The following is a 26,611-nucleotide window of genomic DNA, read 5'->3' as shown; positions in this document are numbered from 1 at the left end:
AATAAAATAAAAGTGTTCAAGGTTCAATCGTCAGCCACAGCTCAGACCGTGTCTACGACTCTCTAATAAAACACCGAGCAAGATCATAAAAATGTTAAACTGAACACTCAGGGCAAGTTCAGAATACATAACAGTTTGACATTACAGTACACGTTCAAACTTTTGTACTTACAGGCAGTCCTCTCTCTCCTGTCCCCGGTAGTCCAGGCTCTCCTTTAGGACCTGACTTCCCTTGCAGAGCCACTGTGTTACCCATGTCTGCAGGCAGCACGGGGCACACTTCGCATGAGTCACCCTGATGAATGAACATGAGTCAAAATCACAATACGTGGATAAGAGAGCACACAGGCATGTACGTAGATTAAGAGATTAAAGGCAATGTTTAAAGATACCTTGTCTCCTTTAAACCCTGTTGGTCCTCTTGGTCCCTATGAAAACAGCAGATTCCCAGTCAAACACTGATGTATCAGCTCAGTTAGAATACTGTATATTGGAAGCTCAGGCAGCCATTGCTGAATATCAATCAATGTTTAAAAGAGTCTCTCACTGGATCTCCTGGCAATCCGTCGTCTCCCTGAGGTCCTGTATCTCCCTGTTAACAGATTATTGTTAAATGTAAACTGAAAACTATCCATACATTTTAAAAGTCTAAGCCCAAAGTGAAAACATAAAATGGAGTGAAAATGTTAATATGTTTCTCTAGATCAGTGGCGAATAAATTAAATGGATTATATATGGGGGGCTTTTACAATATCATTTGTCGTGTGCCGAATGGTGAACCTACCTCGTCCCCCTTTGCATGAGCCGATTCACCAGGAGGGCCCTGACAGGAAGTAAAAGTAAAAAAAGCTGTTTTTAAGACGCTTTTAGACTTCTGTCATGGTCAATGAATGCTAATAATAAACGAATAAAAGTCAAACTAAGACGAGTGTAAGGATAATAAGATAATGGGTTACACTATACAATAGGTGCATATACTGTATGTTTCTTTATTTCCTCCTCTATTTAAGTTCTTTAAATAAAAAGCAAGTGTGGATTTGCAATAGTTGCGACCACAAACGTGCATGAACTTATGAACTTGTAGTTCATAAGTTCACACACACACACAACCACTTGACCCCCGATGGCAGATTCCTGCCTCCTGGGGATATTCTTGTAGACCGACCGACCAACCGAGCTATAGAGCTGCTAGTCACAGCGAAAAACACACTTACTGGCAGGCCTGGCTTTCCCACTCCCGGTGGGCCTGGAAATCCGGTCTTCCCTGGCTCCCCAGCCAACCCCTCGGGACCCACCAAACCTGGGGTACCCTGGGAAAAAACAAGATGCACACAGCTCAATTAATTAAATCCACTGAACTGAATGTATGTGACATATAGATTGATGGTAGAAACTCCCGGACTTAATGCAGGCAGACCTTCTGTCCCTTGGGGCCGACAACACAGATGGACCCTCCTCGACCCTGGGAAATGGGTGACAGACAGAGAGGGAAGTGACAGCGTCATTATGGTCAGTGACATCATCAGTGATAGCCCAGAATAATAAAGCAAGCTCTCCAGAAATATAATGTTTTCATGACTTGTTAAAGACACCTGTTGATTTACCTCATTCGTTTGACATTTTACGATTGGAATTACAAAGAGAGAATTGTAGAGTCTGTAACATGCATTGTCTTCAGCGGTGCATACGCAATATCAACAAGCACATTCATATTCACAATGTCAGATGGCTGGCAGGCTTAAGAAAATCTATCCTCAACCAGATCCATCTGTCCACAACAAGCACTTAGCGTGGCGAACAGCTAAATGTATGTGTGTGCGTGTGTCTGATGCCGAAAAACCAGCAGAATATCTCAAGAGCACACACACACACGTTGTAATTTGGTCTTCAAAACTTTTCATGCGTCTACAGGATCACTGCGCTGAACAGGGAAGATTAACAGGTTTAAGTCTTCCTGAATAGGTGCCTGCCTGTGTGGGAGATGAACAGCACAGTCAATGAGGCAGCATTGATTGTGCAAGCTTTGTTGCTCTAGCCTAATCTAACAGGCATTAACAGGCCGACTTAACGCCATGGGAGAGTGGAGGGGAGAGAGCGGATATCAATGGGAGTCTTAGCTTAAAGAGTAATACCATATAAGTTTAGTGAATATCCGCTTTTAGTCTGGTAATAGTGGGCCTTGTAAGTGCATGTGCGTGTAGCTGTATTAGTGTGTTTATGAGTGCATGCTCTCTTTAGCATTTGTGCAAATGAAAATAATTTCCAAATTACTGTTTGACTTCACCTCAAAGCAAATATCATGCCTTCAGAAACTAAAGACAAAATACATACAAAAAAAATGGAAGACCTACATTCTTCCCTGGAGTGCCTGGGAGACCCTGACCACCAATATCTCCCTTATGACCCTTTTCTCCCTACACAGAGACAGAGTCAAAAAAGAAAGGTGAGAAACATACAAAAGAGACAACTTTAAATAATAAGGGGTTAGATATGAATTAGATGGACATCGAGAGGTCGAATCTTCATTATTCATCACTGAAGGTTTCTTAAAGCTTTCACCTTGTACCCTGCTGCTTCGTCCCAGTTGGCAGGCAGTGCCTGTGGAGAGGAGGAATAGAAACAAGGCCCAGATCAATGACCATACTCTAAGGACACATCACACACACACACACACACACACACACACACACACACACACACACACCCACACAACCAGAGAAACATGGGCATGCAGGTACATACAGATGTATATACTTGAATCAGACACATCAAACGGATACTTAGACACATATACATGAACACGCTCACAGAGACCTGCATGAACAAATTCATGGACACCCAAAGTCTCGGCACACACTAATTCCCACTGCATTATTGATTTTGGGACCTGATGCTTGATAATCAGAAATTTTAATAAACAGCTGAAGGGTTGGCGAGGTCTGAAGGCAGTGGGATGTGGTTCTGTAACCTGTGGCAGAAGATTGGCACTCACCGGCTCGCCTATCTCTCCCTTCTGGCCCTTGGGTCCCTCTGTGCACTGAGGATAGAGACACTTAGTTGGCATGTATTATCGCAGATCACTTTTTGTTCATACTGTGCAGCATGCCAAAAAATAAAACAATGCTTATCTGCAAAAGGAGGCACGGTGCGACAGTGAGAGGCAATGGAAAAATTACTTACTGGACCTGAATGGGAGCCAGAACAGCCATCACCCTAAGATGGAGAGGGAGGCAGAAAAGAAGAACGATTGCTTGTGGGTCAGGAACAGAATCAGTGAGTGGAGAGTGCATATCAGCTCGGTGGTGGATTGGTCCCAAGCCAGCATTATATTAGACTACAGGGACATCAAAGTGAATGTGTGTCTGTGTGTGTGTGTGTGTGTGTGTGTGTGTGTGGATAGGAATCAGTGCTCATTACTAGGCATGTCTGAGCACATGTGATGACCTCACACATTCCGCTGATATTAGTCTGACTACACACACAGAGTTGTGTGTCTGTATGCATTTTGTCTTTCATACTCACCTTGTTGCCTTTTTCCCCTTTAAAGCCAGCAACTACCTGCAACACACACACACACCCACACACACTTACACACTCCGCAGTGGTCTACTTATAACATTCGATTGGAAAGACGTGAAAGTAAAGATCAGTGATCCTTACATTTTCTTCCCTATTCAGGAGTAAACAACCAGCACACTACAGACAGATAGACACAGAGAGAGATCATTATTATACTGTGTTGGATATTCCCCGAACGTGTTGCGTGGCTGAGTAAAAGTTTGTGAAGGAAGTAAAATGGGTTGTAGTTTGTGTAGTCGCCAGCTGGTGACACTGTTACACAAAACAAAATTGTGCTGAACCCCTTGAGCTGCTACAGTACACAGCTAAATAAAAAAAAGGATGGGAGTTTAGGGTGAGCGGGCACGCACACTCACAAACACATAGACATACACTCAGAAAACACACAGCCAGCTCCCATGGGAGATGGAGATCAATAGGAATATCTGATCCCCCAGGAGTGAGGAGACCAGCTGCTCCTCACAGGAGGGCGCACACACACACAAACACATACCAAATAAGGATAACCATTATAAATAACCAAAGCATTTTTATTTTGGCAGAAGCGAGTAATTAAAGCTGAATCCAGCCCAGTGTTTCTGGGAGTCATGCTTTCAAACCCCAGACGGCTTGCATATATTGAAGCAGTGACTATGAGCTCGCCGAGATGACGACAGGGTGGTAGTAACAGCACAGAGACAATGTGTAATTCTCCCTTTTCTCTTCCCCCCACCATCCCTCCTACGAGCTACAAATCCATCAATGGTTGGCTCGACCGGCTGCAATGACGAGTCACTCTTTCCGAGCTCTTGTCTGGCTGTGGGCTTAGTCAAGTCCTGATATAGTCCCACTTAAAACCTCAGCAGCCTTGCCTTTATTGTTTATTATCTACATTCAGCTTTGAAATGGAAAAGTCAGATTGCTGCAAAAGGGCAGAACACTTTCGCTGTGCATTATGAGATGGCATTAACATAATTCTTGTAGCCAAGCACATTATTCCGTCTTTACTACTCTCAATTAAAAGAGCAGAAGTGTGGATCTCTGAAGATCATACACACCGTGCTCACTGCATATTAAGTTGGTATATCCATAGGGTTTTGATGCATGTATTCACACTGTATGTATTCATACAGTGAGATGCAGTGGTTTTCAGCATCTATCGAACTCACTGAATGTTTGTTGTCTCACAAACACACTATGTGCCTTCCTCTCTCTCTCTTCCTTGTCCTTTGGAAAAGCCCTTTGTTAATAGATTCCTGGTGAGCCTTTTGACTCACATAACCATGAAGCCACTTACGTAGCTGGAACAAGCTATATAGGAATAGCTGAAGCAGCAAGACATGAACAGTGAGATGGAAATTGGCTTCTGACTGAGCTTTAGGATTGTGCAGCAGAAGCCAAATCTACCCCTTATTCAGACCGTTTATTACCATTATCACATTAATACACGGGCCTGCTAGGTTATATTTGTGGGCTTTTGTGTTGCAGTACATATTATCAGGTTGTATTATCAATGGATTCCTTTACTGTGCCTATTTTCACCCTAGAAAAAAACTCTCTACTGTGTAATTTGACCATATTAAATTCACAGAACAGAAGAAAAGTCACTATTGTTTCTTTGCCCCAGTGGCAAGGCAGGCTGAGTTCTCCAACCAAGGTAATAACCTACATTGAGGAAGTCAGGGGAGGTGGCCAGCTGCATTAGTAAGCACACACAGGAGCAACATAATGAAGTGTCTGGAGTTTTGTATTCTATTTGTGAACAGAACATGTCTATTGTAGGTGAATGATAAAATGAATAGGCAGCAGCAACTCCCGACTGAGGCTCGGTGTATAATGAAGTGTAAATCAGTCCTCGGTCAGTCAGCAAGATGTATACATTTGAGGGAGGAAGGAGGAAATAGAGATATATACGATTCAATTTTTTCCCCACACACACAACATAAAGGAGTTACATTTCAGCAGAAAATAGGTTTATCAACCCATATGCTTCCTGGACCCTACATACTTTTTGAGGCTCCAATTCAACGGGACATGCATGTGTTTGGACTGTAGGAGCTTGAGGCTTGCTTTGAGGCGAATGTCTTGATTTGAACCACTGCTGTCAAACAAGTTGCATTAGGAATTCAATACTATAAAATCAAGTCTGTGTGTGTGAGTGTGTGTTAATTGTGAGGCTTACTTTCTCTGCCAGATCCTTTGATGCAAAATTCTCCTGTTGGTAGATAGAAAAGGAAGAAGAGATTGAAAGAATGAAAGAAAGGGGAAAAAAAGAAAGAATACGTCAGGCCTTTTTCCTTTCACATTATATCTGAACATGACCTCATTACAACTTCTGGCTTTACATTGGTCCAAAAGTGGTGTCTGTCTATGTTTAGACACTAATGCTGACAGTTTCATGGCCAAAACTCGCTCAAATCATATTCAGACAAATATGAAATCCAATAGATTTGAAGAGCAGTCACAGAAATGTTATTCAGTCTGGTTTTTCCCATTTTGACAGCACCGCAATCTAGTTCTGGTTTCAGCCCTAACTCCCAATTTTTATCAAGAAATTAATGTTTTCAAACCTTTGAGCATATAGTTTCTCTTCAGTCACTGGCAGCTCTGCTGCAGTTCATAGTGACTAAAACTATTGAAGATATTCTCAAGATTGGCAGCATTTGCACTTGAAAGTCTCCATAATATCAACATCATATGACATCTTTGGCGTAGGCAAACTGCTGTTGTTTCCTGTTGCATGTGGAGTGCATCCGTTTAAACCTGGTTGTCATTACAATTCATTGCATCAGATACACAACAAAGAAAGGAGAAATAAGGGCCCTCTTGGTTTCATACACGGGTCATTAACAGTCAGAGTGAAAAAAGACATGAAAGAGGATAAGGAGAGAGAAAAAGAGAAGTACAGTACCCCATGAGTACAGAGGCAAATGAAGAGATGGACCCCGCTGTGCACAGAGTTACAAATCAGACAAAAAAAAAAAGTTGATGACAAGAAACACGGAGGAAGGACTGGAAAGCTGAACGGAAACAATTTGTTCAAGAAGGCAAGTTAGAAGGGGTGGACATAAGGAAGAGTTTCAGCTAAGGGAAGAAGGGAGAAGACATTTTGCAGCTGGTTTTGGACTAAAAGATAAAAGTCAAGTAGAAACACGCTGAGACCGGGGGAATAAAACACAAAGAAGCCTGTGGCTCCTCTGAGGATCAGATGACCTTTCAGTTGGGAGCTGGGTTGAAAGCAAGAAAAAAAAAAAAAAAGACATTTACAGTGCTGGAAGATGAGAAATGGACAGTGTCAGTGTGATTTGTCACACCTCAGGAAGGCAGCAACTACTGTGACCCAAACACCAGACACAGGCAACAGTACACACACCTCTGCACCAAACCTAATTTGACTGTTAATTGCAAAAGCAGGTTGTTTAACATCACTGCAGGTGGTATCGATCTTGCAATCTAACTCTAAAAAATATTGAACTGTTGCTTTAAAAGAGTACTTAACGTTGCACTCCTATACAATTATCAGAATTACTATGAACACTTCAAAAAAGTCAATACCAATGCAGCAGAACCACAGATATATACGTTTTATTCCACATATTCCACACCCGGCGCCTACTTTTCCCACAATGCAACGGGACCAACGGCAATTCGGTTAGAGATACGGGTGTGTTATGCTAGTAGCAGTTAACGTAGCATTGAGCAACCACGAGCAGAAATCAGAAGCAGGCTTCATTTTCGAACTTAGTAGTCTTCAGACCGAACCAACACCGATTCCAGTGACATCACTTGAGGCAATTTATGAGACAAAGGGTTAATACAACTTTTTTCACATATTCAGGAGTAGTCCTCAAGACGTGTAAACAGACTTTCATATATCTGCATGTTACTTGGTTAACAAAGGCATATGCATTCTTCCAAAAGCTGACCTCAGCTTACCCTGTGCTCATACCAATAATGTCCATTACTCTTTCTATATACAGAACACCTGACATTCCACGTATGCAGAGTTGAATACGCTGTCTCTCAGTGAGGCTTAGTTTAATGAAAGCAGTGCTATGACTCAGTAACATCTGGCCTGCACACTGGAATCTTGGATTACATTGGCCATTTGCTAGATAGATAAAACTAGAAACCACTCAAGATAGTCTGTGCATGTATGAGCATGTTGTAAGATATAGGGCAAAAGAGAAAGTAGACGGCACAGATATAAAAATGAGGACAGAAATGAGTCTGGGCTGCATTTACACATCTGTAAGGAAGATGTTGGAAACATTACCAGACTATAAGTCTAAACATCATAATGCACATATCAAAACAGTCAGTCTGTAACTAATAGCAGAGGAGAAGGAGAGAAATAAAAACAGAGAGCGATGGCATGCCTGAGTTACTGTAACCGTGTCTGGCTGAAAACACCTACGGGATTGATTACTGCGTCCCAAGTCTGCCAGAGCTCTAAGTTAACACCAGCTCTCCACAAGACAAACAACGGGCTCTAATGAATAGATAATTGGATATAGATCCCATTAATATGAATAATGAAAGAAGCGGCTGTGGAAACACAAAAAGGAATTGCCTTTAAGTTATACTGGACAAACTTCATGTATCACGCAGCATTGAAGCAGCCATGAAGAACACCGTGGAAATGTGTTGAGAAACGCCACCCATGCGTTGCATAAGGCTCTATTCATCATGCATTCCACACCGTGAAAGATTGCTACCAGCGGACTTAAATGAACTGAAGTTACATAAAACTCAGAGGCACTAAAGACTGCAGCCGAGTAGAAAACACGTTTTCCACAGCAGAGTTTCAAGGAAGAACAACTAAGCTATTTAGCTATTATTCAGGACAACTCAAACTGTCTCAAGAACAAAGCTGTTTGAGGCCAAGTCCTTGTCTGTGTCTCTATGTGTTATGTCTGTGCCTGATGGGAGCCATGCTTTGTGATAATTCATGATGGAAAATTCATAAACATCTACCCTCTATTTGTTAATGGTTTTAAGTGCTTGTCATTGATTTTACAACAACTGAAATATAATATGTGAATAGTATTTTCAGTGTACGATACTGTATAATGGAGTAATTGTGTGTATACTTTTGTATAGTGTGTTTGTGTGTGACCACATGTGTTTTGCATTGGTAAAATGTCTGTGTGCATTTGTTGATTTACCTGGTTAAACGTGTTATCCGACAGGTCATTCTCTGCAGCGCGGCGGCTCTTGGGAACGTCTGGTGGGCACTGCGAATATACAATAGACATACTTCAAGACAGGCTAAAAGAACATTGTGATTTCCTACGTAAATCCTATAATTCTACTCTGGGCCGGATGTAACAATCTGACCTGAAGTACAAGAGTTAAATCTTTCTTCATTCAGCCTTATGCTTTGCTGTATATTCCAATATTTGATATGTTGCAAGATATACATTTTTCTCTTCTTCAAGGAATAATGGAAACTGTCAAATTGTGACTGTATCTAAAACAAGACTAAGAGTCAATGGCCATGCTAGCGGCTCAATCCAAATAATGACATCTAATTAATGGTTTGATGAACAGAACCAGGCAATCTTTAACACAGTGATATTGAGCTAAAATGTCTCATTTCTGTACCATGTAATCATGTCATAAGCACTGTAGCAGTCAGACCACAATGTCAGAGCTATTGACAACAAGCAGTTCTGAAAAATAAACCCCAGAACTGGCTGTTTGCAATTCTCCCCATACCTAAAGTGAAGAATCACTCGCTCTGTTTTTCTCTGTCTAACAGAAACATGCTGTTGTATTTAGGTCCAATGAATCTGTTTTCTACTTCTCTGAAGCCTGAAAACAATAACTGCACGAAAATACACATCGAGAGAAAGAAAGAGAAAAATAAATATACAGTCTAGAAAATGATATTTCTGAGACTGCAAGAGAAAGAAAGTGATACTTTCAATTAGCCTTTTAGTCACACTTTAGGAGTACAAACAACATTGGCAAACCGCAGCTGACATAATTGCACACAATGGATTTACGCTAAGCCCAAGTCAATTTGTATACAAAATACCCTATGTTAAAAAAAAAGCTTCTGGAGAATATTGTGTTTACAAATAGACAGGCTTAATTATATCTGTGGAAGCCTAAGTGATTGATTGAGTCCAATATAGTAGGTTTGGTTCTTCTTTCTGTCCACCTATAATGAGTTGGAAAAACAATAGTTAAACATAAAACATTGTGAAGACAATATGCTGCTGAATAACAAGAATACGCCTCCAGAGCAGAGTTTATAGTTAATTTCTGATAATGGAAACGTAGCATTCTTGAAGCTGTTGCACAGTGACCCTCTAGCAAATAGCTAAATCAGGTCTAGGGTTTCACGGAGGAAAGAAGTTCCAGAGTGCCAGGCGCCTGTTGACTGTAGCTAATATTTGTGTGAGCCTGAAACCTCTTAAAACATAATTTTGAATCCCCAGCAGAGGCTTTTCCATGTAAAGACTGAGGTTAGACCAATAATTTGGGGGGGCAAGGGGTGAGCAAAACTGGAAAAAACGAGTGTCCTTTCAGATGGCATAAAAGGTTCAAGCCACTTGTTGAGAAACATCAGATGGAAACTGGTCTTATATAAATTAAATACAAAGCTATACAGCCAGCAACTGTTTAGCTTAGCATAGCAAAAACTGGAAAAAGGGGAACGGCTAGCCTGGGTAAGCAGCTGCTGGCTCAAGCTTGATATTTAGTGTTCAGACAAAATGGTGGTATCTATTGTCTCATCTAACTGTCCGAAAGCAAAGAACATTTCCCAAAAAATTGTAGCTTACCCTCAGGTTCATCATTTTTTTAATATTTAGGACAATGCAGGAGATAATTCAGTGTAGAGCAGGTGTGAAAAGTCTCAGCTCCACAAAATTCATTGCTTATTGTTAATCATAGTTAGTTAATCATAGTTAGTTCATTAGTTAATGACGGTTGCCACTCTCACCCGTGCTCCAGGTATATCACAGCAAGACTCCTGAACGGCGAGGGAGGGGTCACAATACAGCATCACCTGCTGAATGTCCATCTAAGAAGGAGAGGGAGGGAAAGAGATGAATACATTAACAAGTAGGTCTCCATAAGTCCTCTGTTCTGTTTGGTTAATAATGTAAATAAAGTTTAAATTAGGTAGTGAGCAAGGCTGTGAGCCAATTAAATTATCATGTATATAAAGTATTAGGAAAGCACTTCACCCGAAGGTTTACATGCATGCGTTCGTGTGTGTGTTTGAACACTTCCTCCCTGCGCTAGCAAACTACCCTGCCTGCTTTCTAACTAGGCTGGTTAATTGATCGTCAAACTAAGTGCCTGGATTACTGGATCTAATCAGCATTAATAGTCCCCGGCTCACTTCAGGCACATTCTCCCAGGTAGTCCACACGCTTTTTTTAATCAGTACTGAATGAGATTGCCTCAAAGAAAACCACACTTCAGGGGCATAGCCTACGTTCTAAAATGCACACACATACACACAAAAGTGACTACACACATAACATGCATGAAGAGAAAGGGCCTTTATGGGTGGTTTGTTCATTAGAAGTATTTAACTTTGTCCATCCTGTTGTAAACGGGGGGTTCTGAAAAATGCCTGTTATAGTAAATTGTCAATACCAAAGGTTTATTGAATTATATTATGCAGCATCACTACCAACCATTTCCAATGGTACAGGTCCGAATAAGGGATTTTGGTTCTTTGGAAACACTTTTGAAACAGATACGTAACAGTTTGTCCTTCACACAGAGAAGGACTAAAGGTCACCACACTTTCAAATACTAAGTTCAGATGACATTTACATTACATAGCTCAAACTAGATCAAGAGCTCTTCAATAGCCAAGGGCAGTCACGCACTGCATATTTAATGAAAAGCACACAGATATTCTCCTCTCATTTCAGTATTTCCTTCCCCACTTCTTCATAGATCCATACCTGCACAGGCCCAGCATCTGAAGCCCGGATGCCCAGCAAAGTGTGTCCGTCGGTGGGCAAAACTCCACGGGGCTCCAGCGGTTTGGTCTCAATGAAGTTGCAATCCACTTGGAGGGAGGCGGCTTCGTGTTGCACGCTGAGGGCCACCTTGTGCCAGCGCAAGTCCATCAGGGCCTCCACCCCCTCCCCCGTGAAAATGCAGCTCACCAGGTCGGCTGCGGGCTCTATGCCGCTGGCACGAAGGGACAGGGTGCCATCGAGGCCGTTGAAGTCTACAGAGAGCTGGGTTTCGACACAAGCGCTAATTGAACACCAGACTATGTGTTAAGTATAATAATGCACAAGAAAAATGAACTGTAAAGACTGGTACTGGTTTCAACAAAGAGTGATATGTACGTGCTGCTACCACCTAACAAAGCTGTAGAACACAGTCGAAGAGATGAGGTAAAGGCGAAGACATATTAATTACACACGCAGGCAGTACAGCCAATCAATCACTCCTAATGAGGCGACTTGGCCTTCATCCATCACCATACACATTGAGTATTTAAATCTGGCCTCAGACTCTTGGTGATTATGGGGACTCTGAGGGACTCCAGTGCTTCATGATGGAACAACTATGAATAACAATGAAGGTGAATGAGATAGGAGAGCAGAAGATGATGATGGAGGGAAGAGCAACGGAGAGACGGGGAGGGGATCAGATGAAAAATAAAGAGAGGACAAAAGACGGGGGGAATGAAAGGGGGAGAGAATTGAAAAGGTGTCAAGAGAGAAAAGAAATTGAAGGGAAAAATGGATGACTATGCAAAAGAGAGATGAGAGACAGGAGGAATGAGTAGACAAAAGGTGTGATGAATAAAAGGTAAGACATCAAGGAAGGGAGGGGAGGAAAAGTGATGGAGGAAAAGAGGCGGGGCAAAAGGATGCAGGAAAGCATAAAACCGGCAATCAGGAAACAAGAGTGAGCTGCACCTGGGGGTATCCCTGCTCATCAGATATCTGGAAGAGGTAGATAGTGTCTCTCAGGGCGGCCTTCTTCAACACCAGAGTGAAGATCAGGGTGAACTCCTCAGGAAGGCCATGAGGAAACACCTCCCTGGAAGACAGAAGATCAGAAGGGGCAGGGACACGTCACTCCTCCATACGGTGATGCTAATTACAGGAAGGTTTCTGGGGAACTCCTGAGGATGTCATGAGGGTTATCTTGGCTTGGAGATTGCAAATTATAACATCGAGCCTGTGTTACAAACTGAAAGCATAGAGTCTTAACACAGTGGGCATTAACCAGCCAAATGACGCCGGACCAGCCTCCTTAAATCACTCTTGATTTCAATCTATTCTGCTTACAGCTAGGAGGACCTGTGGGGGCCTGCCTTTGTTGCTTCTGACATAGCAAGCCCTTAATAAAACATACAGTAGATGAACAATGCTAGGCATGTTACTTTAAAATGTAATCAATGTGTCTGTTCTGTATGTGTGTGTACAGGTACGGGTAAGGTGTAGGAGCATGAATGGCTATGTGCGTATGTGTCAGTGTCCAGGTATTTATTGTGTATATTTGTACATTTTTCATTTGACATGCGAGTATGCAAGCTGTGAAAACTAATTTCACTCTGGAACGATTAAGTATCTATCACACTTGACATAAACACAGTTGGAAGCCAGGGAGCTAACATAACATGCAATTAAGATTTTGACAAATTAGGTTAGGACAACTTTTTCAGTCAAATATCTGTCTGAGTAAAATGACAAAGTAATCCGTTTCCTGTGTGAGCTTTTTCTACGCAGTTTTCCCTCCCAATTTTCTTTCTTTTTGCATTTCTCCCTTTAGAATGTGTGAATGCAGCCAGCAGTACAATACAAAGCTGTGTATACTGTAACCCCCGTAGCATTCATTTTCATAGCAGATGCACTCCAGCAAGCCTCATCCCTCGGTCTTGGTCAAGGGCATCTGAGCACACAAATACACACACACAAATATTTACTGCATGGATGTGTGTAGATGTATTGAGAGATGAAGGGTTCACAAACAAGTCATGTGAAATGCATGCTCACTGACATGGTGAAGACTTTGAAATAGCCTCACTTGCTCTCTCTCTATCTTTGCACACACACACACACACACACACACACACACACACACACACACTTGTTGATGCTGGCAGCTGGTTTCCCGCTCCTAGAAGTGGGGTGACAGTGATTTATGACTAAGGGATGATCCAAGGGAAAACAGCCAACTACAGGACATCAAAACAAAGAGAAGATGAGTAGGAAAAAAATGTGAGGAAGAAAACACATTCAAGCTGGAGACCTTCAGAGAGAGAGAGAGAGTGAGGGGAGGGGGGTATGCAAACAAAAAGAGAGGCATAGAGGGGGAGAAAAATATGGTGTGGGATAAATACATTTTGAAGATAAAATATGAAAATTCATGAGTTTGATTAAAGGAGGCATGTCATGCTCATTTTCAGGTTTATACACATATTTGGGGTTTCTAGAACATGTTTACATGCTTTATTTATCAAAAATCACCTTATGTCAAACTGCATGTCTGAATTTACCTGTAGTCAGCCTCTGTCTGAAACGCTCCGTTTCTTTAAACCCAGTCTGCTCTGATTGGCTTACGAGAACAATATGGCACAACTTTGCAAAAGTAGTTCTCAACAGAACAGTATATGTAGGTAGCGATGGAAAGAGAGTGTGCGTGAGAGAGACAGAAAGACAAAGAAAGAAAGAAAACGATGTAGAGAGCAGAGATTGTTTTGCTGTCGATTAGTGACATGAGCTGCAGGGCACAAAACCACTCACAAAGTATTGACTTTTAAGTTAAAAGTACTCCACCATAGCCTTTTACATTCAGAATTCTGGGAAAAAAACACAAACACACACACACATACAGTATACACAAACATGCAGTGGGGAGATAAATCACTCAGTATGGGCCAGACATATTCAGATCTAGCCTTTCCCAACTCTGAAAGAAAGTTACTTCTGCTTCTCTTGTTTTGTTTTGTTTTTTAAAGAGAGCGGTAGAGGAAAGTGAGTGCAAGCCAGAGAAACACAGGGGAAGATGGAAATCTAATGTTAAAAAAAGCAGATCTTTGGATGGGAATATCACCTGGAGAGGTGTATAAGCACCCTTGTACCGGGTTCTAACTGAGCTGGAATCAACTGCATTCAGTGGAAAGGGTTTCTCTCTCTGAATGTCTTTTCAGTCAGTACACCTGACTGAAAGGAATTTCAAACAGCTTGGAGACGACATTGTAAAAGAAGCTGTAAAAGAAGCTATAATGGCCAAATTCTGTTTTAAGTTGCATTTTTCCCCCCAATGGCTATCTTCTAATTTTTTGTATTATAAAAAAAATATGTATACAACTTTAGGAAGAAAAATAACTGTGCAGACAGCAGCACATACTTCACAGCTATTGTAAAAACATTTTGGGATATGAGAATGTCTGTACTGCTGATGGTGCAGTTCAATGGTTTACAGTATATCACAATTACCATCACTGGCATAAACCTTCTAAAGGCTCGAAGCAGAATTTGATTCACTAATTAATAACTGGATACGGTGACTTGAGGCCAAACTCCCAACAGGGCCATTTGTCTACAGCCATGCTAGTAGCTCTGTAAGGCTGCTCAAAGCAACATAAATGCTAATATCAGCTAACTTTGTCAGCATGGCAATCTTAACATGCTGATGTTTGGCAGGATAAATGTTTATAATATTCCCCATATTTGTTTAGCATGTTGTATGGCAATATTTGCTAAATACAAAGTACAAAAAAGACAGGGGATTACTCTAGTCATTAGAATTAATCCACTGGGCATTAATCCGTACACAAATTCACATTAGTGCATTTGATAGTTGTAAGATATTTTGTTACAAGGCTGCCTGCTGGGAGTGCTATAGGAAAAGTCATTTGAATTTATCCTCTGCAGACCATGAATGGCAGTAAAAAATGTTTCTGCAAAACCAACCAATACACTGTATCTGTTGAGATGTTTCGGTTTGGACCAAAGTGGTTCGTAGAACGACAGACTGTCATTGCAATCCCTAAAGCAAATAGCATGACATTTTGTTCCTGTGCTCCCGTCTGCACAGATGCAGTTGAGCTGCTGAAAACTATGGTCATAACATTCCCCAGCTCAATAAAGGTTGATGTAAACTGTACAAAATCACATCCTCATTTTATATGGCTTCTGCATAGAGTCTGCACAGGCTTGCTGTACCACAAATGCAACATTAGTCAGACTAGCAATCGTCCCTCTTCTACTGATAATAATATTAATGATCATAGTAAATTATTTGTGTGGCGCTTTAAAAAAGGTACTCAAAAGCACTTTATATTAAAAACAGAAACAATAAAAGCAATTACAATATAAACAAGAGATAAAAAATAAGAAACAAAACAAAAACGTACATAACTAGCATCACCGGTTAAAAGCAGATTTTAAAAAATGAGTTTTAAGAGCAGTTTTGAATGTGGCGAGTGACAGAGAATGTCTGAGGTTTTGGGGGAGGGAGTTCCAGAGGGAGGGGGCAGCAATGGAGCTGGCTCTGTCCCCCCAGGTCCGATGCTTGGACAGTGTAGGGGGGTAAGGAGGTTGGCGTCGGCGTCGGCGGATCTGAGGTTGCGGGTGGGCGTGTGTCGGTGCAGGAGGTGATAATAAAGAACAGACTACACTTGTGACGGAGACGCACATGAAGGGGCTAGGTTGTGAAGGGCTTTTTATATAATGAGGAGAATCTTGAACTGGATTCTTTGCTGTCTGGGGAGCCAGAGGAGGATTTGAAGGACGGCGGTGATGTGATCTCTGGTGCGGGAGTGGGAGAGCAGACGGGCAGCTCAGTTTTGGATGTATTGGATGTTTGTTGATGATTTTGGTGGATGTGCCAATGTAAGCTAAAATATTTTTGTAAAAGTACATGAGCCTCTCCTTATGGATTCATATTCCCAATCTGCCATTTGCTCTCTAAAAAATATAAAATCACTATTCCTTTCTTTTCTTTAAATTCTCTCATGTTTGCTCATTTCTGATCCTTCCATGGTTGTAGAGATATTTTAAGAGCACCAGCACCATCACCTCTTCACTCATTATCTTTGGTTGCATTTAATTCTGTTGATAAAACATTTGACCACTTTTGCTATGTGACACAACATGTTAAATTCATCAAATACATTTTAATTCTGTCATAAATATTGTGGCCTCGTGCCATATTATCACAGAATTGCTTCCCATCTTTCCTACACACTGTAGCTGCATAAAAGAAACGGGCCCAAAGCAATCAAATCATATTTTGCAGAAATTCAAATGCATGTGACCAGCTGTGACTGGTGCCCATTTCACTGTCTGCAGACAACTGAGAGAGGGGAGAGACAAGTAGCTTCATCTGGCTGTCACTCATCTGTGTTAGCTTGGATTAGCTGAATGGATTAGCCTATGATACGAAGCAAAACGCTGCTTTCCAATTACTACACACACGTCTTGCACTTCAGTCAACCTAACCGGCAATGAATTGAAAAGCTCCCTGAGTGACGGGGAGTCTGTGGTGGATAGGAGCCATGTGGTATACAGCTTCAGAAATCGATACAATATACTCTCGGACTGGACAAATAAAAGGGGGCGGGTTGCGGGGTGGGGGATCTCATGTGTGATGGTGCAACTGCATAAGTACTGTACACACAGAGATTTAAGCAGACTAGCACACACTCACATGATCAGCATCTACTTTTCCGTGAGGCAAGTAGGCAAAACAGTAGGAATCAAGAATCTCCTCTAATTGTAATGTGTAGTCATTTTTAGGAACATGTATAGGAGACATGGATTTCTATGTACAGAGAGTAGCACAATGAAAGGCAGCTGGCAGGCAAGGCTGATGTGCTAACGTTAATTAATCTCTGTCCGAGTTCAAATGAAGTCACCCAGGTAACATTCTTCAATGATAAAAGTGACAGCAGAGTTCTCAATGGCATCCACAGCTCAACAAACGCTGCATCATCACAGAATCCAAACCAGATAGAGGATGCCCTCTCTTTGTATGGTTAGCGGCAAAACAAAAACTTCTTGGATTTGGCTCCAAAGATGCTGATTTTCTGAGAAGTGATATTTTTGTAGTGTCCCCCCCCCCCCCTCTTTTCCTCAGGACAAGTACTCTCTAAGCCTATGACAAACAATATATGTAACACTTTCAGCACAAAATGTCTCTATATCAAAAAAAAGAGTGTTTTGTAGACAAATTTCTCGGGTTTTTTTAAGAAAGTGGAGCTTACAGTGTTGGACAGAGTGATAAAATACTCTGGGCTGACCCAATTGGCAAGTTCTGAAAAAAAACTGCTTTATCGGTGGGTAAAAAGAAGCTTTGTAGGTTTTTTCCCAGTATTTGCAAGAACTGGAAAGTAAAAAAAGAGCCAGCATATAAACCTAATAAGCATTTGTCACACAAGTCCAAACAAAATCTACAACCAACTACTGTGTAATAACAAAATGAAAACCCAGGAAAGCATAATTACACCATGTCATACTGCGAAATAATGTGCAGGGAAGCCGTGCTCTGCTGGATTTTATGGCTGCTGCTCTCTTTGCCCAGAAACAAGCTCAGAACAAGCTACGGCTCTAAAATGATGCTATTAAATTCATATCCTTGTACCGTCTTTACTGGCAACTGCACCATGCCTACTAATTAAGGCATCACTCCTATAGTTTGCGCTCAAGCAAATAAGCCAGACATTCCATGTGAAAACTAGTTACAATAAAGTATATGCGGTCGCAACCGGAAAACCAAAAAGGCTGTTAAGAGTTCACTTTTACAAGCCAGTGTCAGTGGTGAGGGAATAGAAGTGGTATTTCTGGAAATGCAATCACAGATTGACCCATGCTGTATAGCTTGCCAACTGTCTGCTTTTTACAAAACAGCCATTGGACAGCGCTGACATGTTGAGTGAGAGTTCAGAGGCTACTTAGCCGTAGGGTATTCAGTTTCTCTAGCTTATTTCTTTGTTCAGACATGGCATGAGAAGAGAGAACATGTTGACATAGGTCTGCAGAAAGCTGAAAACCCAGCAGAAGATGTGCTTTATTTCACATCCTACCACCTGAAGCTCTACACAATGTGCCAGTGTGAGATGTGTTTGTCTATAAATTGCCGGAAAAAGGCGGCAGTGTGTTAGTGTGAACGTACTCAGTGGGGCGTAGGAGTGCAGCTTTGCCCAGGCGTAGGATGACCGGTCCTCGAGGGTTGCGGATCTTCTTGACATCTTTACTCTTGAGCAGTGAGAATCGCCTCACCAGATTAAAACCTGACAGCAAATGATGTTCATCAGCACCCACATGAAGAAAACTTGGAGAAAAACATGTCTGTTGGCATATTTCAGCAAGTCTTTTCACCTGTGATATTGTGCCTGGCCGTCTGAGGGAACTTCCACTCATCCACTTGCAAGGATGGGCATTGATCATCTGTGGAGACAAATAGATAACACAGGGGGTTAAGTAGGAAAAAAGTCAAAAATCAGGTGTGTAAACAGCGAAAACCCCTGACGTGTACTACTATTCAAGCACTCATGAAATGTCAAGAAGAACACATCAGTCTTTGGAGAGGTAACTTTAAATGTTAGCTTTCACACTTACTGCTGTGAAATGGACAGAGTTTTGTGTGAGAGCGAAGAAGCGACTGCAAACATACGTGAGAAATATAAATATTGATCTGAAAGAGAGGAGTTGGTGGGGTTGAAAGAGAGTCAGGAGTACAGAAACACAAAGAGTGCGTTGAAATGAGGGCAAAGCTGTGGCGAGAGGAAGACAACCCGATCTGACAGGTTGTCTTGCACCAAGCTTGTCTGTCGCGGTAGCCTACGTTTGATGGATATGTTCTCACCCTGTCAGGGGAGGTTACAGAGAAAAGTGGTGCCTGTCAGAGCGGCCTGCCTCAGTATAGAGGGAAGACGCGAGATGTGTTGAAAAACTGTACTTGTACAGGTAGACAAGGACCCTGTGAATCACTGTGATCCACAGCTAATTGATCTCTTTGGGGCCAAGGACCAAGGCCCCGAGCAAGACGTTCTACAGGGCACAGATTTTCAAAAAGTGTTTTTTTAACTATGACTGCAGAGAATGTGGAAGCAGGTGGTACACTGCATTAACTATTTTCTTTGAGCTGTGTTGCTGTCAGTGATATTCTAAATCATTACTGTGTGCCTTCTGCTAAAGCTGAAGGCTAGACATCTTTAATTTACCCTGGTACAATGCTGCATCTTTTCTAAACAGAAAACATTTTGCTCTAACTTAAGCTGCAAACACAGAGCAGGATCTTTGCATTCTTGGCACATGTCTAGGGACTCCTTGCCACTAGGGGGCCCAGGCGGAAAGGTAAAGAACATCTACTGCCATTGTAAAATAAGTTAAAAACACCCGATGTCACACATGTTCATCAGCTCTTTTCTTCGCTTCATTCAAGGTCTACAACAGGGATGAGTAGTAACGAGTAATGCAAACGATTAGGTTTTATGGCCCAGTAATGTACTTATAACTTTGATGCATTTGCTCAATACCTTCGTCACAACTAGTTATTTACTATGCATTTGGCCTGCATTAACCAAAATGAGCTGAGGATTAGCATTGGAAAGACACTATTGCCTATTCCGGTCTTCAGCAGCACTCGATTTTCTCTGGACTTGGTCTTGAATCTGCACCCAACTGCCCCCTGGTCTTGACTTGGGACTCAATTAAGTTGGTCTTCATTGCTCCCTTGCTCACCTACATAAGTAAAGATTATGCGTCTCCTGGATTTATGGTTTGAGTTGTTGAGACCATCTTTTTGATGAAACAGTGAGTGCACACTGCATGGTGAGTTGCCTTGCAGCATGCAACAGCAACACACAGTCTATGTTTCCAACCACAATTAAACTTTATCCAGACTGGAAGTCACATCATAACAAAAGGAAGGGAGCCTAATATAATTACCTCAATAATAACATAACCAACTTTAATTAAGAGTTAAAAAAAATGTATTTCACGCAGGCCGGCTCAAGAAAGAATTGAATCACTAGCAGCGCTTCATCACCTCCTATCACGTTCAGCGGTTGACACCCTGCAGCTTCTGCTCATCTCGGTTTCAAAACAAAAACTGTTTGGAAGCACAGGACATTTCAGCGTGCCTGCGCAGTGTGTGCGTCACTCGCTTGTTGCTGTCTGCAAGTACAAGTCATGTCGCGGATAAGAGATGTCAAACAGTGGTGTTGTAGTATATACGTTAAGAGAAACGTGAGATGAAAACTCAAGAAATTGTATGAATTGAATGCGACTTCTGAACAAAGGGACCGATACAGTGAAGAGTACAGGAAAGATCAAGCAGTCTTCTGAGCCCTCTGATACACTGTCTGACAGTACATGCTTTTTTCGTTTACTCTGGTGCTCTCTCTCTCTCTCTCTCTCTCTCTCTCACACTCACACTCACACTCACACACACACACACACACACAGCTGTATTTATAACTTGACAGGTCCATCCTGAAATGTGCACACTCTGCAGCCTCACAAAGACTCTCCTTCCTTAAAAAAAAAACATATTCACACATACATCAAGAGCTTATCTTCATATCTGCCATCACAGGTTTTTTTTTAATCAATCAAGTAAGATCTACTTAGTCTCTTTTTTATTCCCAATTTCCATCGAACAAAATCACAAGGGAGGCTTTGTCAGGAGTAATCCTGGCTAGAGGCAAGGGGGAAGGCACAATGAAAAGTCAAGCAACACACAGACAGGCGGAGGTGGAGAGAGGAGGAAGAACAGAGAGCAGGAAGAAGGAAGGTGAACATTTCATATTAGCTGTTTGACTGCGTTGTCTCACCAGTGGTCATTTTAGGACATTTCAGGCTCAGTCTGTCAACTGCTCTACATTGTAAGACCTGGCTCAACTTTCATAAGTCTGAGCTGTATTTTAGCATGCTTTACATAATTAAGGTGCACCCCAATTTTTCCACCCGCCTTTTGGTGCCATTAAAGTTTTTTTTTTTAGATGAAGCCATCTCTGCGGAAGATGTAGGGGTTTCCAAGGGGGCTTTGGCTACCCACCCCCCACCCCACCCCCACATCACGCCATTGTCTCTCACTCTGAACGAGACTCGATGAAGGTAACATGTAATACACCATGCACCAGCTTTCATGCTTGCAGTATTACCGAGTGAAAATATCCAAGGCCGGGCTTAGGTGCCATCCATATGTTTACATTATTATGTTGTTGGTGTATGAGTAGTCGCGTAATGTGTGTAGCAAGTGTGTGGTCAAGCGAAAGAGATGCGCTCAGATAAACTGTTTGGCGATCATCAGTGCAGAGAAGAAATTAGCCTCGTCTCGTGTTATTAAATGTAGCAACGCATGAAGCTGTAAACACAACATCAGCTCATAAAGTTGATACGACTAAAGTGTTAGAAAACTGTTTCTATTTACAGATCCAGAAGACACAAAGCAACATTAGCAGTGATTGGTCTTTGTGTTTCTGGCCACCTGATCTGATCTTGTTTTAGCCGTTTCGGTCCAGCTAGTTGCTAACTTTGTCATTTGTTACCGCTTTTAAAGCTGTGATTCAAGTTGTTGTTTTTTACTTGGAAGAGATTTTTGCTCGCTTCCATGGGATACACAGGCTATTTCTACATCACTCAGTGGATGGATGATATTTTAGTGGACTGTTGCGTACTCAGGCACTTTGGCAGTTTTGGCAGAGGACACACTGCAGAACTTGAACCCCATTTCCTCTCAAGCTGTGATCAAAGGAAAGCGTTTGCTTGTTGACGAGCTAATTAGTACATAGTATGAGTGCCACTCCGGGATCCTGCAAGCAGCTGCATGTAGCCTTAAAGAAATTGGAAGGTCTTGGCTGGGTTCACTTCCTCTTTGATGGGTTGTGTTTGATTCTTGCCAAAGCAGGTAATGATACCACACTGGCAGTCATGCAGTACACTGCTGTGAGAGTTCCCCCAAGTTTCCACCTTGCCAAAGATACAAATTCAAGACATTTTGGGTCTTTACGGAAGTGAAATCCTGCATTTTGATGTAGAGACTTACACTTAATTTAGAGAGTGTACAGGTGAAAAGGTGGCAGACAAGGGCAAACATTGATGAATTAATTATGGTAAATCCATCAATAAACACATTACTTCGTCCACAGGCAGACGTTCTACCACTCGAGCATGCATTTTTTTTTTTTTGCATCTTGCAAGATATGTGATATGGCCTTATGAAACAGTGCCTTGTTGTGACCGGGGTCTACTGAAACCAACTGCCCCTGGGTTTTAATACCGTTTCCGCAGCAGCGAGCACTTGGCAGAGAACTTTCATTAGGGAGAAGAGGTCACAAAGTCTGCTCACAGACTGTTTGATGTGTGGTTTGCAATAAGAGAGGGTATGGGTAGTTATTGAATGTGCTTTACAACGTGGCATTCCAAGATAATTGGACTGGGCTGCTGATCAGCAGAAAGTCAGACTCATCCAAGTCCCGCAACTATTAAACACATGCAACATATGGGAGGAGAAGGGCATTCTGGGTGGTGTTGTAGTTGATGATTCAACCCAATGATTCAATGTAGCCTATGTAAGCTTAAAGTGTGGGTAAAATGACAAACTGACTGGATTATAAATAAAAGAGGGTTTGAGACAGAGGGCGAGAGTGTGTTTCTCACTCGTCTTGCCGGCCAAATGAGACAGACAAGAGAGAACATTCCTGTTTGTCCAGAGATAAATCGACAGCACAAGAGGAGTGGAAAGACTTAAAACGCTGCACTTCAGAGGGATGAGCTCACTCGTTTTCCCCTTTGAAGGCCTCTGGCCCACATTCAATAGACTCTCACAAGCTCACACAGACACAGACTGGACTCATGACATACATTGACAAGTTTTCACAACAATAATTTAGAGAGTAAGTGGGGCTTGATAAGACTGTCAGAGAACAGGACATATACGACACATACACATACACTTTACACTTGTTTTTGACTGATCACATTTGTCACCTGTTAGTCGTTTTTATGCACCCTGCGGTTTTGAGATGTAACTCAATGTTACTTTATTGCAATGAACTTTTTTTCTGCAGAAAGTAGAGACAACAAGTTCATCCATGAAGCAGTGACACGTTTAAGTGTTTTGCTCAAGTTCTTTAGTGAGGTTATGGGACTGCCTGTGATAGCCTGGGCCAGAAAAATCCAACTAACAAAGCTTTTACATTTTTTTAAGCAATCACGCACGTCTGCCCTTCCTCTCAAATCTGACAGCCTCTCTCCCCTATTTCATTGGTTTACATTGGATTATAGAAAAGTCCAACTACAACACTCACATTACATATGTTTGCTAACTCAGACTGCTGAAACATGCAGGAGTAGAGGATGTGAGGATGTATGGGTACAGTGACTATCTTATATGTGCCGATGGCATCAGGGTGTTGAATAAATATATACTTTTAACTAGACTTATAATGTGCAGCTCGAAGCATATTTAGCATATATACTCTGCTAAAATCTTGACTCATTGTTAGACCTCCAAACCACCCGTGGGACAAAGACATCTGACCATGTCTGTTCAAAAAATTCTTCAAGACATTTGAGAGTTTCTCATCACGATTATTTCTCACACCACACTTTTCATATCATTTAAATATATATTAGAATCTATATGAAGGGATGCAGCAGTATTTAGTAACAGTAAGAGGCTACATAATATAACCAGTTCTCAGTGGCAAAAGCAAATACAGCACGGTGTTTAGAATATTCACTTTAATTATTTATATCCTAACCCAAACAATAAGGCATAGCAGACATATATCACAGAGTCTGGTTTGGGGAACCAGACTGTGATATATGTCTGCTTCTGCTGCTTGTCTTCTCTAACTTCCAATTTTGTGCAAATGAGCTTATAACTATACCACAATTCACTGGCACCAGAAAACATACAACTTAGCTCAGACACAGACAGAGGGAAACTGAGTGAAAACAAATCCATACACAAATCCATTACTTCAGACTGCGTAGGGTATGTGGTGCACACAAAGCCCCATATCAGCAACACTTTCCCAAATGGAGGGAATCTCAGCAATTTAATTTAACTATGGGGACTAGTCTCTCTGGCTGATACACTGCAGAGCAATCATCCAGCTTGACTCCTCAACACTAGTTTTACTCAAACCTGCTTTCCTGCTGTAATGTCAGCAAATTACCAGTAAGTAGAGATTTGGAGTCAGAGAAATGTCAGAGAAATGTGTGTATATGAGTGTGTGTGGTGCTGGCTGTGACAAAGTGTTATAGCTGCACTTGAGAAAGCACTTTCTTCCCACCACTGGGGGAGATGACTCTGGGGAGCTGCAAGCTGACTCAGTCTCGTCTGAAAAGCTCTGGGTCTCCCAAGAGGGACCCCCCCCCTCCTTCACAAAGCACGCTTCAGAGCTCCACCAGCTATGGAGGATTGCGTGGCCCACCAAGTGATATCTCAGAGCTGGACCCTGACAACACACTGACAACGTGGTGAGGGAGTACGACAGTTGGGAAGGCAATAAATGAATACAACAAAACAGTAAAATAGATTGTTCTTCACCTCTCTACCTCTTGGTTTCTTCACATGCACACCGTCTCCAACACAGCAACAGACAATTATACTGACATTTCAACATTCTCCCAATTCCATATATGTACATACAGACACTCAAAATCTTAAAACCTCTGCTTACAGAAACTTAGAATGATTGATGGCTCACAACCGCACATGGTAAACACACACGCCTCCTCGCCACAGCCTGACCACCCTGCCACCAACAGCCACTAGCTTGAAACACACATACGCTGTAATTACAGTCCGCTTTGATTGTAGCTTTCGGCCCCATCACACACACGCACTCCGAGACACAGATGGACGCGGTTCCATCAAACTGATGTGCTGGCGGGAAGTGAAGATGAGTTAAAATAGCCAGCATCCAGCAGCAAAAGCGAACTGCAGTCAATGAGCTGACTTTTTTTCGTCATTATCTGTTTTCTTGTCGTGAGTTAGATGAGAAGATTCATACTGCTACACGTGTACGGTAATTATAAAGTTACAGCTAGCAGCTTGTTAGTTTAGGTTAGTGTAAAGCCTGGATTAGAGATAAACAGCTAGCCTTGGTTCGATTTGACGGTAACAAAACCAGCCTAGTGTCACTAAAGCTCACAACCCAACATGTTACATTTCATTTGTTTAATCCCCAGAAACACCAAAGTGTAAAAATGACAAGTTGTGGTTTTACTTGATTTATTTTTGCAGACTATTTCTTGGAGCAGGGACTCACCAGACTGACCAGGCAACCTGTCGAGTCTCAATGCCTTTTAAGCTCACTAAATTGCTAATGTAGCACTTTTTAAAGGTACTGTGTTGTTACAGAGACTAGCATTTTTCATTCTAGGATGAGTGAACTGGCAGGACAGATATGAGAGTGGTATCCATCTTCTCATCTATCTCTCTGAAAGAAAGCAAATGAGGGTGCGTCGAGCTAATCATTATTTTAAAGCAAGATTTAGTCTTTCGTCAAGTTCACATTTTTGACCATGCTTAACCACTACTGGAGTTTACATTGTTTTAAAGCTCCAGCAGAGGAAACTCACCTTGCTCAGATGTCAGCATGTCACATGAGCCAAAGCTGAGCGCCAACAGAGTCAGACAGGACCAGAGAAGCCACATGGTTTCACAGCACCTCACCTCAGCCACCAGCTGATGGATGAACAAACAGAAAAAGAGAAAGTCAAAAAAAAGTCAAATCCTTGGTACATTCTGTCAGAATGCCACCCAATCTGCTCACTCGCTGACAGCTGCACATTATACTTGACTCCTAAATAGACGTTCATGTATATTTAAGAGTCATTCACAGTTGATGTGTTAATTATGTGGTATGATGTGTCCTTTGTTAGTGGCATATGAATTAACCAGAATGTCCCTCATTAAGGAGTGTAACTCTATAAAGTATGATCATAGTCATTATCCTGTCCATCTGGTTGGCCTTTGACTGGGCAGCTGCCAAGCACACACGCATGTGAATTTGTCTGACAGAGTGCACTTAAGTGCACACACACACACACACACACACACACACACACACACACACACACAC

The 26,611-nt window shown here is 41.9% G+C and overlaps 1 protein-coding gene across 3 annotated transcripts in view; it reads right to left on the bottom strand.

The window, feature by feature from the left end:
* The window catches only part of col16a1 (collagen, type XVI, alpha 1), a 54,494-nt gene that overhangs the window by 23,082 nt on the left and 4,801 nt on the right, over positions 1–26,611 (bottom strand). For 2 of the 3 annotated variants that reach the window (XM_031854116.1, XM_031854118.1), the window contains exons 2-21: positions 26,109–26,214; positions 18,885–18,953; positions 18,679–18,796; positions 12,471–12,594; positions 11,496–11,777; positions 10,514–10,594; positions 8,727–8,795; positions 5,741–5,773; positions 3,661–3,696; positions 3,523–3,558; positions 3,181–3,213; positions 2,993–3,037; positions 2,560–2,598; positions 2,352–2,414; positions 1,418–1,462; positions 1,215–1,310; positions 785–823; positions 548–592; positions 393–428; positions 173–295 (exon numbers count right to left, since the gene is read on the bottom strand). In XM_031854116.1, the coding sequence (XP_031709976.1) occupies positions 173–295; positions 393–428; positions 548–592; positions 785–823; positions 1,215–1,310; positions 1,418–1,462; positions 2,352–2,414; positions 2,560–2,598; positions 2,993–3,037; positions 3,181–3,213; positions 3,523–3,558; positions 3,661–3,696; positions 5,741–5,773; positions 8,727–8,795; positions 10,514–10,594; positions 11,496–11,777; positions 12,471–12,594; positions 18,679–18,796; positions 18,885–18,953; positions 26,109–26,184 (1,488 nt within the window). In that variant the 5' untranslated portion in view covers positions 26,185–26,214. The remainder of the gene's footprint in view (positions 1–172; positions 296–392; positions 429–547; positions 593–784; positions 824–1,214; positions 1,311–1,417; positions 1,463–2,351; positions 2,415–2,559; positions 2,599–2,992; positions 3,038–3,180; positions 3,214–3,522; positions 3,559–3,660; positions 3,697–5,740; positions 5,774–8,726; positions 8,796–10,513; positions 10,595–11,495; positions 11,778–12,470; positions 12,595–18,678; positions 18,797–18,884; positions 18,954–26,108; positions 26,215–26,611) is intronic. The other variant, XM_031854117.1, reaches the window with a different exon arrangement.

Source organism: Anarrhichthys ocellatus, unplaced genomic scaffold (assembly GCF_004355925.1).
Source record: "Anarrhichthys ocellatus isolate YVR2014 unplaced genomic scaffold, GSC_Weel_1.0 scaffold14, whole genome shotgun sequence".
Classification (NCBI taxonomy): Eukaryota; Metazoa; Chordata; class Actinopteri; order Perciformes; family Anarhichadidae; genus Anarrhichthys; species Anarrhichthys ocellatus.
The sequence above is the reverse complement of the archived record's forward strand: the minus strand, read 5'-3'. Positions and strand labels throughout refer to the sequence as shown.